This window comes from Emys orbicularis, chromosome 3 (assembly GCF_028017835.1).
Source record: "Emys orbicularis isolate rEmyOrb1 chromosome 3, rEmyOrb1.hap1, whole genome shotgun sequence".
NCBI classification, from domain to species: Eukaryota; Metazoa; Chordata; order Testudines; family Emydidae; genus Emys; species Emys orbicularis.
The window spans coordinates 72120408-72135718 of NC_088685.1; the positions used below are offsets into that span (position 1 = coordinate 72120408).

The following is a 15311-nucleotide window of genomic DNA, read 5'->3' on the forward strand; positions in this document are numbered from 1 at the left end:
TGTGATTTAGCCCAAATCTTAGTCTGCCTCTCTGTTGATCAGCCCTTATTAAAGTTCAGTTGTCATGTAATTACATTTGGACCTATGAACCATAAAGGGGCACAAGGAAACTGGAAATGCAGTACATACAAATCAAAGATGTCCGCTAGCATGTTGTATTCTACTTCGTATATTTCAGGCTGGCGATACTGCACTTCATGTAGCTGCTGCATTAAATCATAAAAAGGTGGTCAAACTCTTACTGGAAGCAGGGGCCGATGGGTCAATTGTCAACAATGTAAGTACAGGTAGAATTACTTTGATTCTTTATCTTAATGTTTCAAAGATATTTTCTGCAGATTTTTCAAATGTTGGCTGATAATATTTAGACATTACCTATTAAGTAAATTAAAATGCTTGATTATTTTATACAAACACACACACAACTCTTTGACTTTAGGGTAGATATTTCAGCAATTTATTTTTTTTGATGCTAGTTGAAGGAAATAATGTATTTTTTTTTGTCTTTTCAGGCAGGTCAGACTCCTCTAGAGGTTGCTAGACAGCATAATAATCCTGACGTTGCACTTCTCCTTGCTAAGGCACCACAGGTACATTATAAATGTCTTTATTAGTAACAAACCTCAGAGCACCCTTTGGCAGGAATGTTCTGGGATAGCTCCTGGAGTGCACACAGAGCTGCAGTTGGGTTCCAGACAATGTTGCTAGGGTTCTACCACCTTAAATGCCCACTTGGGTACTGATGTGCAAGGCAAACTAGAAGAACGTGTCCCCCTAAAAAGGCTCTGTGGAATAGCAAATAAATACGCTTGTCTCATTACCCAGTTTCTGTAATAGGACATCAGTGGAAAAAGTGATGATGTTATTGATTGGAAATGCTACCTTGCTTCAGGTCTTGCGCTTTAACCGTGGAAGAAGCCTTAGAAAGAAGAGAGAAAAACTCAAGGAGGAAAGACGAGCTCAGTCTGTGCCAAGAGATGAGGTGGTGCAGAGCAAGGTACAGCCAAGCAATACCAGCTTAATGTGTTAAAAGGCAGGGAAGTCTGACCTAGTGATTACAATAAAATCCTCCAGTACTGAATTCACCTTTTGTGTAGCTGTGCAGCAGGCACCTGGAGAAACACACAGGTCCCTGACTGCAACCAATCCTATATGAGTTCCCAGCTTTATACTTTTTAGGGATGCTCAGAGCAAGGTATACTGTCAACCCTGGCCAGCGCAGTGCATCTTGCATTGCTGTTGAAGACCCTCTGGTGGTGATTCTGTGACTACTGTGCAAAACAACGTAAAATTAGGGATGTAGCAAAGACAAGCCCTCACAACTCCCTGTTTCTGTTTTAAATAGGGCAGTGTCTCAGCTGCTGAGGATACTCACAGCAGTGACAAGGTGCCTCAGAGGAAAGGAGATCTGAAAGATGAACCACGGTCAACTTCACCAGAGCCCAAAGGAAAGAACAACAAAAAGAAAAAGCCAAGAGAAAAGGTACCAATAAATTTAAAGTAACAGAGAGAGGGACTACTGTTAAATAATACAGAGTTCCCATCTCCTAGCTAAGGGGTAAGTACACCATCTCCCCAGCCTTCCCAATGCCCCCTGGTCTGAGACAGGAGTCAGCTGATTGTTTCAGATTCCAAGCAGCAGTCATTTATAGGGTTTTTTTTGGTAAATTGGGGAATGTTGTGTGTGTTTCAGATTTCAGCACTCTCAGACCCTGCTTCACCAGCTGACCAGCAGACACTCCCTGGTCCCCAGCAGAGCTTATCTAAGCATCGTAGAAGTAAACATCGTTGCTCATCTCCACCACCCCCACATGAGTTCAGAGCCTACCAGCTTTACACGCTGTATCGTGGAAAGGACGGTAAAGTAATGCAGGTAAACAAGCGATCACCATCAAAAATCAGGGAAGTACAAGTGCCTAGTGGGATTTGAACACAGTTAGGAAATGAAACCGAGATGGCCTTTGACTATGTTTTCAAGGGTATTATGTTATTAATTCTTCAGTTTGTTGTATGGGATTTACCAATATTTTAGAATGAAGTCTGGCACACAATAAGTTGGTTTTATGCATACCAAGTGGTGTATGTTTTGATAAATGAAGCATTTCCTATTTGTAGACAAGGTGCAAACAATGATTGAAAATGACACTAGAACCTTGCTAGTTTCCAGTTTGGAATATTATTACCTATTTCCAGTAGGAAAAGCTAGAAGCTTTATAAATGAAAAGAAATGGACAATCTCTGCCCTGAAGAGTTTACAGTCCAAAGAGAGAGCCTGAATATGTGCAATACCTTTATGTTTCAGTTTCTTCTCTTTACTAAATTGGGTCTATTGGATTTCAAGAATTACTAGAGGCAGGGGTTTAACATAGGTAAGGTTAGCCAAAATTCAGGGTCTTGCAGGCTGTTCCCCTAAGGAGAAATTGATGAGTCATTTCTTTGATACAGTTCTGCTTACTTACAAATAATGAACAAAGACCTTTCTCTGTGAACACAGGAAGAATTACAGGCTTGCTGCTTACTTCTGTGTCTCCTTCTGTGGTGTTTTTCCTACTTTTTCTCAGGCATATCCCTCTACTAAAACAATATGCAGCAAAGCCCCTGCACCCATCTAGTTCTAATTCCTGAACAGCCTCCTATGTCCTTTTGTGTTGAGTAGAAGCTCCTATTGTTTCAGCTACTTGGTTCCATAAAGATGCTTTAATAGCTTCTTTACAACTATTGTAAATGAAGGGTGGTGGTTATGCCCTTCCCCAATTTCACTGAGATTTAACCCAACCCATATGAAATAGAGCAGATTGGTTAGTGAACAGGGAACACCAAATCACATAAACTCACTGCACTTCAGACACTGTAATTTGCTAACCTCATGAATGCAATGGATAGTCCACCCATTTGTTGGACTTAGTATAGTTCCTCTAAATGTGAATCTGCAAATATTCACCTAAAGCCATTTTTAGAACAGCACAAAAGCATGCAATAAATTATCAAGTGATTCCCCTATTGAGATGTAAGCGACTTTGATCTGATGAGTCTATTCCAGCTAACTATTGCTGCTTTTATGCATACTGTACCAAGACACATTCAGGAAAGCAGTGCTTCCCACCTCTGAATCTGAACATAAACCTTTATTCTCCCTTGCTGTGCTTGGGGAATCATATATATCAGAAGGTAGGAATGGAATTTAACAGAAACTGAAGAGCATCTATTGCAGACATCAGATACTCTGTTGCGGTGATGGCCGGAGGCCTCGAGAAGTAGAAACTTTGGAGGAAGGATTGGAAAATTCCAGAGACGAGCACAGTGAGGACTATTCTAATGTTAGATGTGGGATTCAAGAAAGAAACCCGAGGCAGAGTTGGTGTTGTTTTATTTATTTCATTATTTTTGTGGTAGTGCCCAGGAAGAGCTGGGCAATTTCCATACGTTCAATAAGGGATGGTTCCTGCTGCCCCAAGAATCTCTCAGTCTAAGGACAGAGGTAGGCAAAGGTTAAGGGGGAAAGGAACAAGTAAGGATCTGCATACATGTCAGTTACATTTACTTATAGGCAGCCTGGCACAAGTGGGGCTTTGAGAGATTTAAATTTGGACGTAGCAGGGTTCTTGCCGATGAGCTCAGGGAGGCTTCAAGGAAGAAGGCAAGGAGATGAGTGTGTGAGAAGCTGCCAGCAGACAGGTGAGGATGAGAGGAATGCTAGTGCAGTAAAGGGGGCTATGCAATGATGTATATGGGATTTTAAATTGCAATTGAAGGAAACTGAGCAAAATGTTCAGGTTAAAGAAAAGTCAGAAGCCAAAACAAATCAGTTTTATAGCATCAAAAGCAAAACAACACCCAAAACCCAACAAATCCTCTCCCCAATTTTACAGCGTGGTTAAGAATCATAACGTCGGGTCTCAGGCCCTAATCCTGCAATTGGATTTGCAAGATGGATCCTTGTTGCCCATCTGGAGTCTCAGTGAAGTCAACAGTGCTCCATGCAGATCAGATTGCAGAACCACAGCCTAAATCACTCCCAAACAAAATATACTTCATATACCTATTTCCTTCTTCAGGCAGGACAGCAATACAGTACCAAAGCAGATTAGCTAGGGGGGCAGGAAGTTCAATTAGAGAAGAAGTAGTGAAAATTTACTGACTGTTTCTGAGTGTTAATAGGATAGGGATAAATAATTGCTATTCCTTATGCTCTCAGGCCCCAATAAATGGATGTCGTTGTGAGCCACTGATTAATAAACTGGAGAATCAGCTGGAGGCAACTGTGGAGGAGATAAAAGCTGAGTTTGGGACAGTGCAGGATAAGATGAATATCAAGCTGGGCCAGATGGAAAACAAAACTCAACATCAAGTAAGAAAATGGTCCAGAGATATGCTATTAATGTTAGAAACATGGTTAAGTCTCAGTAAATATTTTCATTTTCATAGTGTGTGTGTATATACTCCTCTCTCTCTCACTGTGTGTGTGTGTGTGTGTGTGTATATATATATAAAAATCTAATTCATACCTTTGACCTTTAAACTATGATGTTCCACAGGGAGATCTATTGTTACAAGCCAGAGTCCTGAGAAGAATAATAGTTAAAATAAACTGTACAGGTGACTTCTGTGCTCACTTTGCATAGTGAATCTGAACTGTTTAGCTTCACTTTTGGGGTCTGATAGACTAAAGACAATGCTGCAGCGGTTGGGATTCAGTGAAGGGAATGTTTAAATTATCATGCATTAAATTTCAGTGAAAACAAGTCTTTAATTACTTTTAATTATATAGCTTTGTGAATGCCCCTTCCCCACCCCCCACCCCCTTGTAAGCAAGTTCTAATACTAGTGGACACTGTTCCTAGAAATAAAGGGTGAGAGTCAAAAGATTCATGATAATTTATCAGACGTACATTGATTTTTTCCTAACATGGTCATTTGAACTGAGCTTTGTGTTCTACCACAGCTCCGTGTTTTAGATAAGTTAATGGCTGAGAGGCTGTCTGCGGAGAGAACAGAGTGCCTTCATCGCCTTCAACAGCATGCTGAGCTCGAAAAAAATGAAGGAGAGAAACGGCAGGTATGGGAGGAACAACTGTTCCACACAATTAACATAAGTAGCACTCAGGGATGGATTAGTTCAAAAGTTTGGTTCCAGTAAGCACCGAAATGTCTGGATGCTTATCTGGCCCTCTGAAATATTTAAAGTGGACTTTAAAAGGTTATTTTGGTGGGGGGTGGGGTGCAGTGTTTCCAGAAGTCAGAAAGGTAAAATCTGGTCTGAGCTCTGACAACTTAGGGTTAGGTGTATGGAAACTTTTAACAAAGACTTTTTTCCCTTAAAATAATCACTGGAAGTTTTAACAAAACAACATTTTGAACAATTTGACTCAAGAACATCCCTTTCAACTTTTACTCTCTTGATCGTGGTGGTCATTTTATTAGTTCTTCTGTCACCAGAGTGGCTTTTGGATAGACCAAGCCTGATTTTTTAATGTAAAAATTTTTTTAAAGGAATTTTAAGCCTTCTTTCTACAACCTAAAAAAGATACTCTACTTTTTCCTCCTTAGGTGATCTTTTCACCCTATGCTGAAATGATCCCCCTCTTCCCTTCCTCAAACACTCTCTTCCTTGATCTGTCTCTGCCCTCTTCCTCTGAAAAACACTTTCATGGAGAGAGGCAGAAGACTGCAGTCTCTTCCCTGTACCATTATGGCAATACACACTTTTCCCAAATTGAGCATTGCTGCAAATAAGCCAGTATTACTTAAGCTTATTTCTTTAATAGAATACTGGAACAGATATTGTTGTCCTCTAGCAGATACCCATCTGCTGTTTTGAATCCATCTCTTGGGTACAAACTCCCCACAAACATGCTAGTAAAGTTCTACTTGCAAACTCACCCACGGCTAGTAACTCTCTTTTGATAGGGAAGTAAAAACAACTAGGTATTTTCATCATGAAAATCCAGATAAGAGTAGAGAAATACATTTCATACCTGTACTGGTAGATTTTTCATGACACAACTTTGCAAAGCTGCCATAAACAAGAATAGGGGCATAATATTAAAATAACTACTGCCCAGATCTGCCTATAGAGATAGGGATGATGATCTCAATTTAACCTGTTGATCTGTCTCTCATCCCCAAAACCACTTTATCCAGAGAAAGTACTTCTGAGGCAGAAATAACAATTAGAGCTGCCCCAAGCTTTATAGCAAGAGGCATGTGTATCAAATTGTCTTCTCTACTTGCTGATCTCTGAGTCTTCTCCATGGAGACTGAAGAAGCCTTAATCTTCTAATACTCCAAAAGAAAGGAGATTGAGTGATCCATAACAGGCAATCTGAATTATACTTAACAAGCATAATATATATTCTTGTTCTATTAGGGCCTGATTCAGTCAGTGGAAAGACTCCCATTGAATTCAATAGATTTTGGATTAGACCCTTAGTAAACTGTCACAGTGCCATATAAATAACAGGCAAACAGAAGTATATGGGGAGTGTTCTTCTTTCTATATAATTCAGTTCTTACTACATTTTTTAAATGTTTATCGGCAAATGCCTTCTAATACTAAGCATTTTTGTAACCCGAAAACCAGTGGTTGATTATAAATTAGTCTGTTATCTGTTCTTCTAGCACTAAAACAAGAGAAACACAGAGATCGGAGGTGGCACCATTGTCCCCAAAAACCCAATAGTGTTTGATATAGACTTTTTTCTCCACTGTCTTTACACTGTCTTGTAAAACTGTAACATCAGTGTATAAATGTTGTTTATGCCACTACCATTTACTGTGATGTGTAGTGATTGTCAGTGAGGGCTGCTGTTGAAACAGTAACTTTACTATGGCACAGGCACATTACATTGAGCTTCATCATTGATGGACTGAAGATTGTACCTGGAGTAACACATACTGACTTAAAATCTGGCAACTTGGAACTAAAATTTTTTTTCTTTCACAGATTTCCTTGGTGGATGAATTGAAAACCTGGTGCATGTTAAAGATTCAGAATCTGGAGATGAAGCTTTCTGGAGATTCTAGATCTTCAAGACCAAAATCAACTCTGTCCACTTGTGAGTCCCTCACAGAGACCCTGGATACAGAGAACCTCCATAGTGCGAAGGACTGTAAAACTAACCAGAGCCCACTACAGTCAGAGGACTCACAGCAGCATTCCTATATCACACTTCAGAATAGTCTCTCAGAAGACATGGGAAGGAGTAGAGTCCAGACATCAGAACAAAGCTTTGGAAAGCATTATTTTGCTGTTGAACAAGACACTGCATCAGGTATAATCTTGTTAGACATTTAGCTGTAGTATTCAAAGGCATGTGCTGATTAACAGGGGAAGCTTTCAGAGAATAAAAATGCCAAGATTACTTAACTTCAGTGGTATGCTTTCCTTCCCATCATCAATACCTCTCTTCCCCCATCTCTATACATTCTGGTTAAAACATGTTGCCTCCTTCAAGGCAACCACCAAAGTTTCAGGGCTTAGTTGGCAGGGATTTACCTTATTATCTTTTCTTGACACTGCCATCTTATTATATCTTTCTTGGCAAATCCTCAGCTGGTGAAAATAGATGTAGTTTCTACTACTTTCAGGGACAGTGGAGGGCTGGGTTTGCTCCCAACCCAGGGTCTTACATGTCAGAGTGCACTGAATTGTCAAATTTCCATTGAATCAACTATATTGTATTTATTTTATTGGTGCATGGACCGTATTCCCATATGTATAAGCTATTCTTTTACGGTTTATCTATCCCAACTCCATACACACTTTTTGTTCATCCTTCCTTTTTTCTCCCTTGATGATCACCATAGGAGTACATTCCATTCTTGAAGAACATATGGTTTTCTGATTCTAATATTACTGCATGAACAGCTTGCTAAGTGTAGTCGCACTAGCACACACTAACCTAAGGACCAAAAGCCTGATCTCTGTGATGTCTGATCTTGCTGGCCTACAGAAAAGGCATCCTGTGATCATGCCTCAAGTTACATTCTCGGGCAGGCAGACTGCATTTTGTTCCGATCAAATGTGTGTGTTAAGTCGCAAGCCTATGAATTTATCCATAGGAAGAAGTGATATATAAGTAGGACTGTCAAGCGATTAAAAAAAATTAATCGCGCTTAATCACGCTGTTAAACAATAGAATACCATTTATTTTAAATATTTTTGGATGTTTACTACATTTTCAAATATATTAATTTCAATTACAACACAGAACACAAAGTGTATAGCGCTCACTTGGTATTTATTTTTGATTACAAATATTTGCGCTGTAAAAAACAAAAAAATGATATTTTTCAATTCACCTCATACAAGTACTGTAGTGCAATCTCTTTATCATGAAAGTTGAACTTACAAATGTAGAATTATGTACAAAAAAACTGCATCCAAAAATAAAACAATGTAAAATTTTAGAGTCTACAAGTCCACTCAGTCCTACTTCTTGATCAGCCAATCACTCGGACAAACAAGGTTGGTTACAATTTGCCGGAGATGATGGGTTCTGCTTGATAACGATCCAAAGCAGTGTGGACTGACGTGTTCATTTTCATCATCTGAGTCAGATGCCTCCAGCAGAAGGTTGATTTTCTTTTTTGATGGTTTGGGTTCTGTAGTTTCCGGATCAGAGTGTTGTTCTTTTAAGATTCCTAAAAGCATGCTCCACACCTCATCCCTCTCAGATTTTGGACGGCACTTCAGATCCTTAAACCTTGGGTCGAGTGCTGTAGCTCTTTTTAGAAATCTCACATCGGTACCTTCTTTGCGTTTTGTTAAATCTGCTGTGAAAGTGTTTTTAAAAAGAACATGTGTTGGGACATCATCCGAGACTGCTATAACATGAAATATATGCAGAATGCAGGTAAAACAGAGCATGACATATGCAATTCTCCCCCAAAGGAGTACAGTCACAAAATTTAATTTACGCTTTTTTTTTTTTTTTTTTTTTAAAAGAGCATCAGCAGCATGGAAGCTGGATTCCAGTTCTCTGGAATGATGGCCAAAGCATGAAGGGGCATATGAATGTTTAACATATCTGGCACGTAAATACCTTGCAACGCTGGCTACAAAAGTGCCATGTGAACGCCTGTTCTCACTTTCAGGTGACATTGTAAATAAGAAGCAGGCAGCAGTATCTCCCATCAATGTAAACAAACTTGTTTGTCTTAGCGATTGGCAGAATAAGAAGTAGGACTGAGTGGACTTACACTGTTTTGTTTTTGAGTGCAGTTATGTAACCAAAAAATCCCTCCATTTGTAAGTTACACTTTCACAATAAAGAGATTGCACTTCAGTACTTTTATGAGGTGAATCGAAAAATACTATTTATTTTGTTTATCATTTTACAGTACATGTATTTGTAATAAAAAATAATATAAAGTGAGCACTGTACACTTTGTATTCTATGTTGTAATTGAAATCAATATTGAAAATGTAGAAAAACATCCAAAAATATTTAATATATTTGAATTGGTATTCTAAGTGCGATTAATCTTTTTGAGTTAATTGCATGAGTTAACTGCGATTAATTGACAGCCCTAGATATAAGACAATATATTATAAACGTCTACAAAATGTATAGCATGGTATATAGGAAATCTTGGCCTCCCCCAATCCTCAGAACAATGGGAGTTTCTCTCTTAATATTTGCATAAAAGTCTGCTCAGAACTCTCATATGCTTTTTTTAATTTATAGGTGCAGAGCAACAAATGACAGCTGCTGGTCCAGCTCCTTCTGCAGTCCCTCAAGTTGTTAGGCCTAAAGACAAAGCTTTTAGCTCCACTGCTTTCGACAGGTTCCAGCAGGAAGTACCATTGTCAGAGCATTCAGGTTCCAAATTAAGACATGTTAAGGTACAAACTGCTTTGCAGCCCTTGACTGAATTTGCAAAGACTGAGCAACAGAGTGGCTACTTCATAGACAAAGGAACTCAAACAAAGAAGTCTGGCAAAAGTGGGCAGTCAAGACACAGGCCCCAGCAACACACAGTAACACATCATACCCAGCCACAGCAACCATCCGCTCTGCCTGGAGATCAGCCAGCCCCTCAGATCAAAGACACTTCACAAGCTTTGGAGATTACTCAGTACTTTTTTGAGGCTGTTTCCACTCAAATGGAAAAGTGGTATGAGCGGAAGATTGAAGAAGCCCAGTGCCAAGCTAATCAAAAAGCACAGCAAGACAAAGCTGCACTCAAGGAGCATATTAAAAGTTTAGAAGAGGAGCTCAATAAATTAAGGACTAAGGTGCAAAAAGAAAGCTAGCGTCAAGGAAACAGGTGCAGGCATGGAAATTGAGGAATTAGTTTTTATGTGAACTGCAGTGTGGCTGATTTGGGGATCTATTAGTATGTAGAATATTGCACCCAATACTTACAAATATAAAAACTACCCCTTTTAATGAGATGTAATTTTAGAATTTAGAAGTTCCGGAAATACCGGGATCAAATATCCAAAAAGACACTGTCCGTGTAGTCATAACAGTAAGTCTCTGCAGATGGGACACTCTCATGAGATACATTTTACCATGATCCCATACAATTTTACAGTCAGAGATAAGAATTGCCAGGTACTTCATCATCAAGTACCAACAACCCAAATCACATTCTGAAGGGAGAGTTTTCCCATTTCCTTGGAGGTCACAAAAATCACCCAATGGAAATGGTTTTGTTAGAAATACGTTACTTGTTTACAGAAGCTTCCCACTGATGCTTTCCTTTGCCTTGGGTTTGCATTGTTCAAGCATATTATAACTTTGACTTCTCTTTAATTACTGTTTGAATAGTTATTGCAGGTTACATGATTAGTGAAGGTATCTATTCAAGTAACCTTATTGAAAAGTTGTAATTTCGTATATCAGATGAGTGGCAAATATTTTACCAAGTCCCCACTATGTTTTATGAGCAGCAGTACATTCATAGGCAAGACTCTTCCTCTGAGATGCCTAAATTCCAATTTTCTATAGGAGCATGAAACACACAGACCCAGTGTGAATTCCTGGCTCCCCTGAAGTAAATGGCAAAACTCCCATTATCTTCAGTAAGGCCAGGATTTCACTCCAAATGACTTGCCTAGAATGTTGTCTCTAGCACCTATTAAGTGACCCCCTCTTTCTTTTGCTTTCCCATGTCCATTTTTCTTTAAGTGGGGGAAAAAACAAAATTAGGGACCTTGTATGTCCTTTGTTTTCTAAAGGGAAATCCATTCCAGACCACCACATCTTTTGTCATAAAATGAAAACTTTGATGGATAGAAAATTCCCCACTGTGAACTGCTATTGAGAATCTTTCACCTTATTATTTAGTATTTATATTGCAGTAGTATCTGAAGGCCTCAACCGTGTTGCGCCCCAATTCTACTCAGTAATGTACAAGATAGTTGCAGCTCTATCCCTCTAGGGCTTCGTGCTTTAATCTAGTAGGAGACTCCAGAAGATACTGATAATAGGGACAAGGTTATTTAACAGAGATCATGATAGCCCAGGAACAGCTATCCTAAATCATTCCACTGAAAAAACTGTTTTTTTCCTTGGCATAATATTGCAAACAAGCAATCTCTTGCCACTGGAAATCCAGATGAACAAAACATACTTTACAGTATTGTAAACATAATGTTAACTCTTTAGAAATCGAGCTTGTATCTTTTTAGTAAATGTATAAAGCAAAGAAAATTGTATTATATTACAGTATTTTTAATTCCTATTAATGCACTATTAAGACAAGTACAGTATAGCTGTAGTAATGGGGATATGTTAGTGCTAATACTTTGACTTCAGTAGTCAAAAATAAAGAATTAGACATTTTTGTATGTTTACAACTTTTTTAAGTCAATTGTTTAAGCTACTGTAGGAATGCAGAGGCATGTTGTCTATTTAATTTTTGTATCATCTTGATAAAAAGTGAATGTTTTTGCATAGTAATTAAACAAAGCTATTTTTCTTGTGTTTTCTAGCTTTACAGAGTTGATCACATTGAAAACTGTAGCTAGAGAGTAGGAAATGAGAGGCAGTTTAAAATAATAAATACAGAGGAACCAGGGCTGTCAAGCAATTAAAAAAATTAATCGCATCGTTAATAATAGAATACTATTTATTTAAATATTTTTGGATGTTTACTACATTTTCAAATATATTGATTTAAATTACAACACAGAACACAAAGTGTACAGCGATCACTTCATATTTATTTTTGATTACAAGTATTTGCACTGTAAAAAAACAAGAAATTCACCTAATACAAGTACTTTAGTGCAATCTCTTTATCATGAAAGTTGAACTTACTTATCATGCAAGTCTACTCAGTCCTACTTCATGTTCAGCCAATCGCTCAGATAAACAAGTTTGTTTACATTCGCAGGAGATAATGCTGCCCTCTTTTTATTTACAATGTCACCAGAAAGTGAGAACAGGCATTTGCATGGCACTTTTGTAGCCAGCATTGTAAGGTATTTATGTGCCAAATATGCTAAATATTCATATGCCCCTTCATGCTTCAACCACCATTCCAGGCATCCATGCTGATGGCGGGTTCGGCTCAATAACAATCCAAAGCAGTGTAGACCGACGCATGTTCATTTTCATTATCTGAGTCAGAAGCCACCACCAGAAGGTTGATTTTCTTTTTTGGTGGTTTGGGTTCTGTAGTTTCGCATCAGAGTGTTGCTCTTTTAAGACTTCTGAAAGCATGCTTCACACCAAGGCTCTTCAGATTCTTAAACCTTGGGTTGAGTGCTGTAGCTATCTTTAGAAATCTCACATTGGTACCTTCTTTGCTTTTTGTCAAATCTGCAGTGAAAGTATTCTTAAAATGAACAACATGTTCTGGGTCATCATCCGAGACTGCTATAACATGAAATATATGGCAGAATGCGGGCAAAACAGCAGGAGACATATAATTCTCGACCTAAGGAGTACAGTCACAAATTTAATTAATAATTTTTTTTTTAACAAGCGTCATCAGCAAGTCTTCTGGAATGGTGGCCGAAGCATGAAGGGGCATACAAATGTTTAGCATATCTGGCACGTAAATACCTTGCAATGCTGGCTACAAAAGTGCCATGCAAATGCTTGTTCTCACTTTCTGGTGACATTGTAAATAAGAAGAGGGCAGCATTATCTCTTGCGAATGTAACCAAACTTGTTTGTCTTAGCGATTGGCTGACCAAGAAGTAGGAATGAGTGGACTTGTAGGCTCTGCAGTTTTACATTGTTTTGTTTTTGAGTACAGTTATGTAACAAAACAAAAAAATCTACATTTGCAAGTTGTACTTTCATGACAAAGATTGCACTACAGTACTTGTATGAGGTGAACTGAAAAATACTATTTCTTTATAATTTTTACAGTGCAAATATACACTTTGATTTCAATTACAACACAGAATACAATATATATGAAAATGTAGAAAAACATCCAAAATATTTAATAAATTTCAATTGGTATTCTATTGTTGGTTTGGAGTGCTGAGGGGGGCAGGCAGCGGGTGGGAAGTGGGAGGGGGCGGGGGCCAGGCTGTTTGGGGAGGCACAGCCTTCCCTACCCCACCCTCCATACAGTTGCACAACCCCAATGTGGCCCAAAGTTTGCCCACCCCTGCTTTAAAAAATCCACAGGAGCAACCTCTCAACACAAACCAGAGAGCTGTCTAATCCAGTGTCTTGTCTTTGGTAGTAGCCAGAACCAGAGCCTCAGAGAGAGGGTCAAGAAACCCCATAGACAACAATTCTGGAATATAGCCTAACTACAGGAGAAATTTCTTTCTAACAGCCCATCAGTCAGCCAGTGGTTGGCTAACCAGCCTTGTGAAGTCTTTCAACCAAGTCTGCAGGTATAGCTTTGAAGAAACTTGGTCTGCTGCTTTTTAGAACTGAACCAAGACATACTAGCTGGCAGCTGTGTACATCTGTTGTTTGGGTATATAGCTATTTACATTCAGAGAAACTCAACCTCCTTTACTTTTGAAATTGAAATAAACAAATTATGTTGCCATTCATGTGGGAAATACAACATGAGGAAGGAAAGGAAGGGCCACAACATTAATATGTGATTGCAGAGCCATTGGCCATTATCTTTGAAAACTCATGGCGATCGGGGGAGGTCCCAGATGACTGGAAAAAGGCTAATGTAGTGCCCATCTTTAAAAAAAGGAAGGAGGAGGATCCGGGGAACTACAGGCCAGTCAGCCTCACCTCAGTCCCTGGAAAAATCATGGAGCAGGTCCTCAAGGAATCAATTCTGAAGCACTTAGAGGCGAGGAAAGTGATCAGGAACAGTCAGCATGGATTTACCAAGGGCAAGTCGTGCCTGACTAACCTAATTGCCTTCTGTGAGGAGATAACTGGGTCTGTGGATGAGGGGAAAGCAGTGGATGTGTTATTCGTTGACTTTAGCAAAGCTTTTGTTATGATCTCCCACAGTATTCTTGCCAGCAAGTTAAAGAAGTATGGGCTGTATGAATGGACTATAAGGTGGATAGAAAGCTGGCTAGATCGTCGGGCTCAACGGGTAGTGATCAACGGCTCCATGTCTAGTTGCAGCCGGTTTTAAGCGGAGTGCCCCAAGGGTTGGTCCTGGGGCCAGTTTTGTTCAATATCTTCATTAATGATCTGGAGGATGGCGTGGACTGCACTCTCAGCAAGTTTGCAGATGATACTAACCTGGGAGGAGTGGTAGATATGCTGGAGGATAGGGATAGGATACAGAGGGACCTAGACAAATTAGAGGATTGGGCCAAAAGAAACCTGATGAGGTTCAACAAGGACGAGTGCAGAGTCCTGCACTTAGGACGGAAGAATCTCATTCACTGTTACAGACTAGGGACCGAATGGCTAGGAAGCAGTTCTGCAGAAAAAGACCTAGGGGTTACAGTGGACGAGAAGCTGGATATGAGTCGACAGTGTGCCCTTGTTGCCAAGAAGGCTAACGGCATTTTGGGCTGTATAAGTAGGGGCATTGCCAGCAGATCGAGGGACGTGATCATTCCCCTCTATTCGACATTGGTGAGGCCTCATCTGGAGTACTGTGTCCAGTTTTGGGCCCCACACTACAAGAAGGATGTGGAAAAATTGGAAAGAGTCCAGCGGAGGGCAACAAAAATTATTAGGGGGCTGGAGCACATGACTTATGAGGAGAGGCTGAGGGAACTGGGATTGTTTGGTCTGCAGAAGAAAAGAATGAGGGGGGATTTGATAGCTGCTTTCAACTACCTGAAAGGGGGTTCCAAAGAGGATGGATCTAGACTGTTCTCAGTGATACTTGATGACAGAACAAGGAGTAATGGTCTCAAGTTGCAGTGGGGGAGGTTTAGGTTGGATATTAGGAAA

General features: G+C 39.5%; 1 protein-coding gene across 4 annotated transcripts in view; it reads left to right on the forward strand.

The window, feature by feature from the left end:
• ANKRD6 (ankyrin repeat domain 6) overlaps nucleotides 1-10258 on the forward strand; it is a 57184-nt gene extending 46926 nt beyond the window's left edge. The window contains exons 7-15 of one of the 4 annotated variants that reach the window (XM_065400647.1): nucleotides 179-277; nucleotides 513-590; nucleotides 893-997; nucleotides 1346-1483; nucleotides 1694-1873; nucleotides 4196-4348; nucleotides 4943-5056; nucleotides 6944-7068; nucleotides 9688-10258. In XM_065400647.1, the coding sequence (XP_065256719.1) occupies nucleotides 179-277; nucleotides 513-590; nucleotides 893-997; nucleotides 1346-1483; nucleotides 1694-1873; nucleotides 4196-4348; nucleotides 4943-5056; nucleotides 6944-7068; nucleotides 9688-10258 (1563 nt within the window). The remainder of the gene's footprint in view (nucleotides 1-178; nucleotides 278-512; nucleotides 591-892; nucleotides 998-1345; nucleotides 1484-1693; nucleotides 1874-4195; nucleotides 4349-4942; nucleotides 5057-6943; nucleotides 7069-9687) is intronic. The other 3 variants (XM_065400648.1, XM_065400649.1, XM_065400650.1) reach the window with 3 other exon arrangements.
• The last annotated feature ends 5053 nt before the right edge of the window (nucleotides 10259-15311 follow it).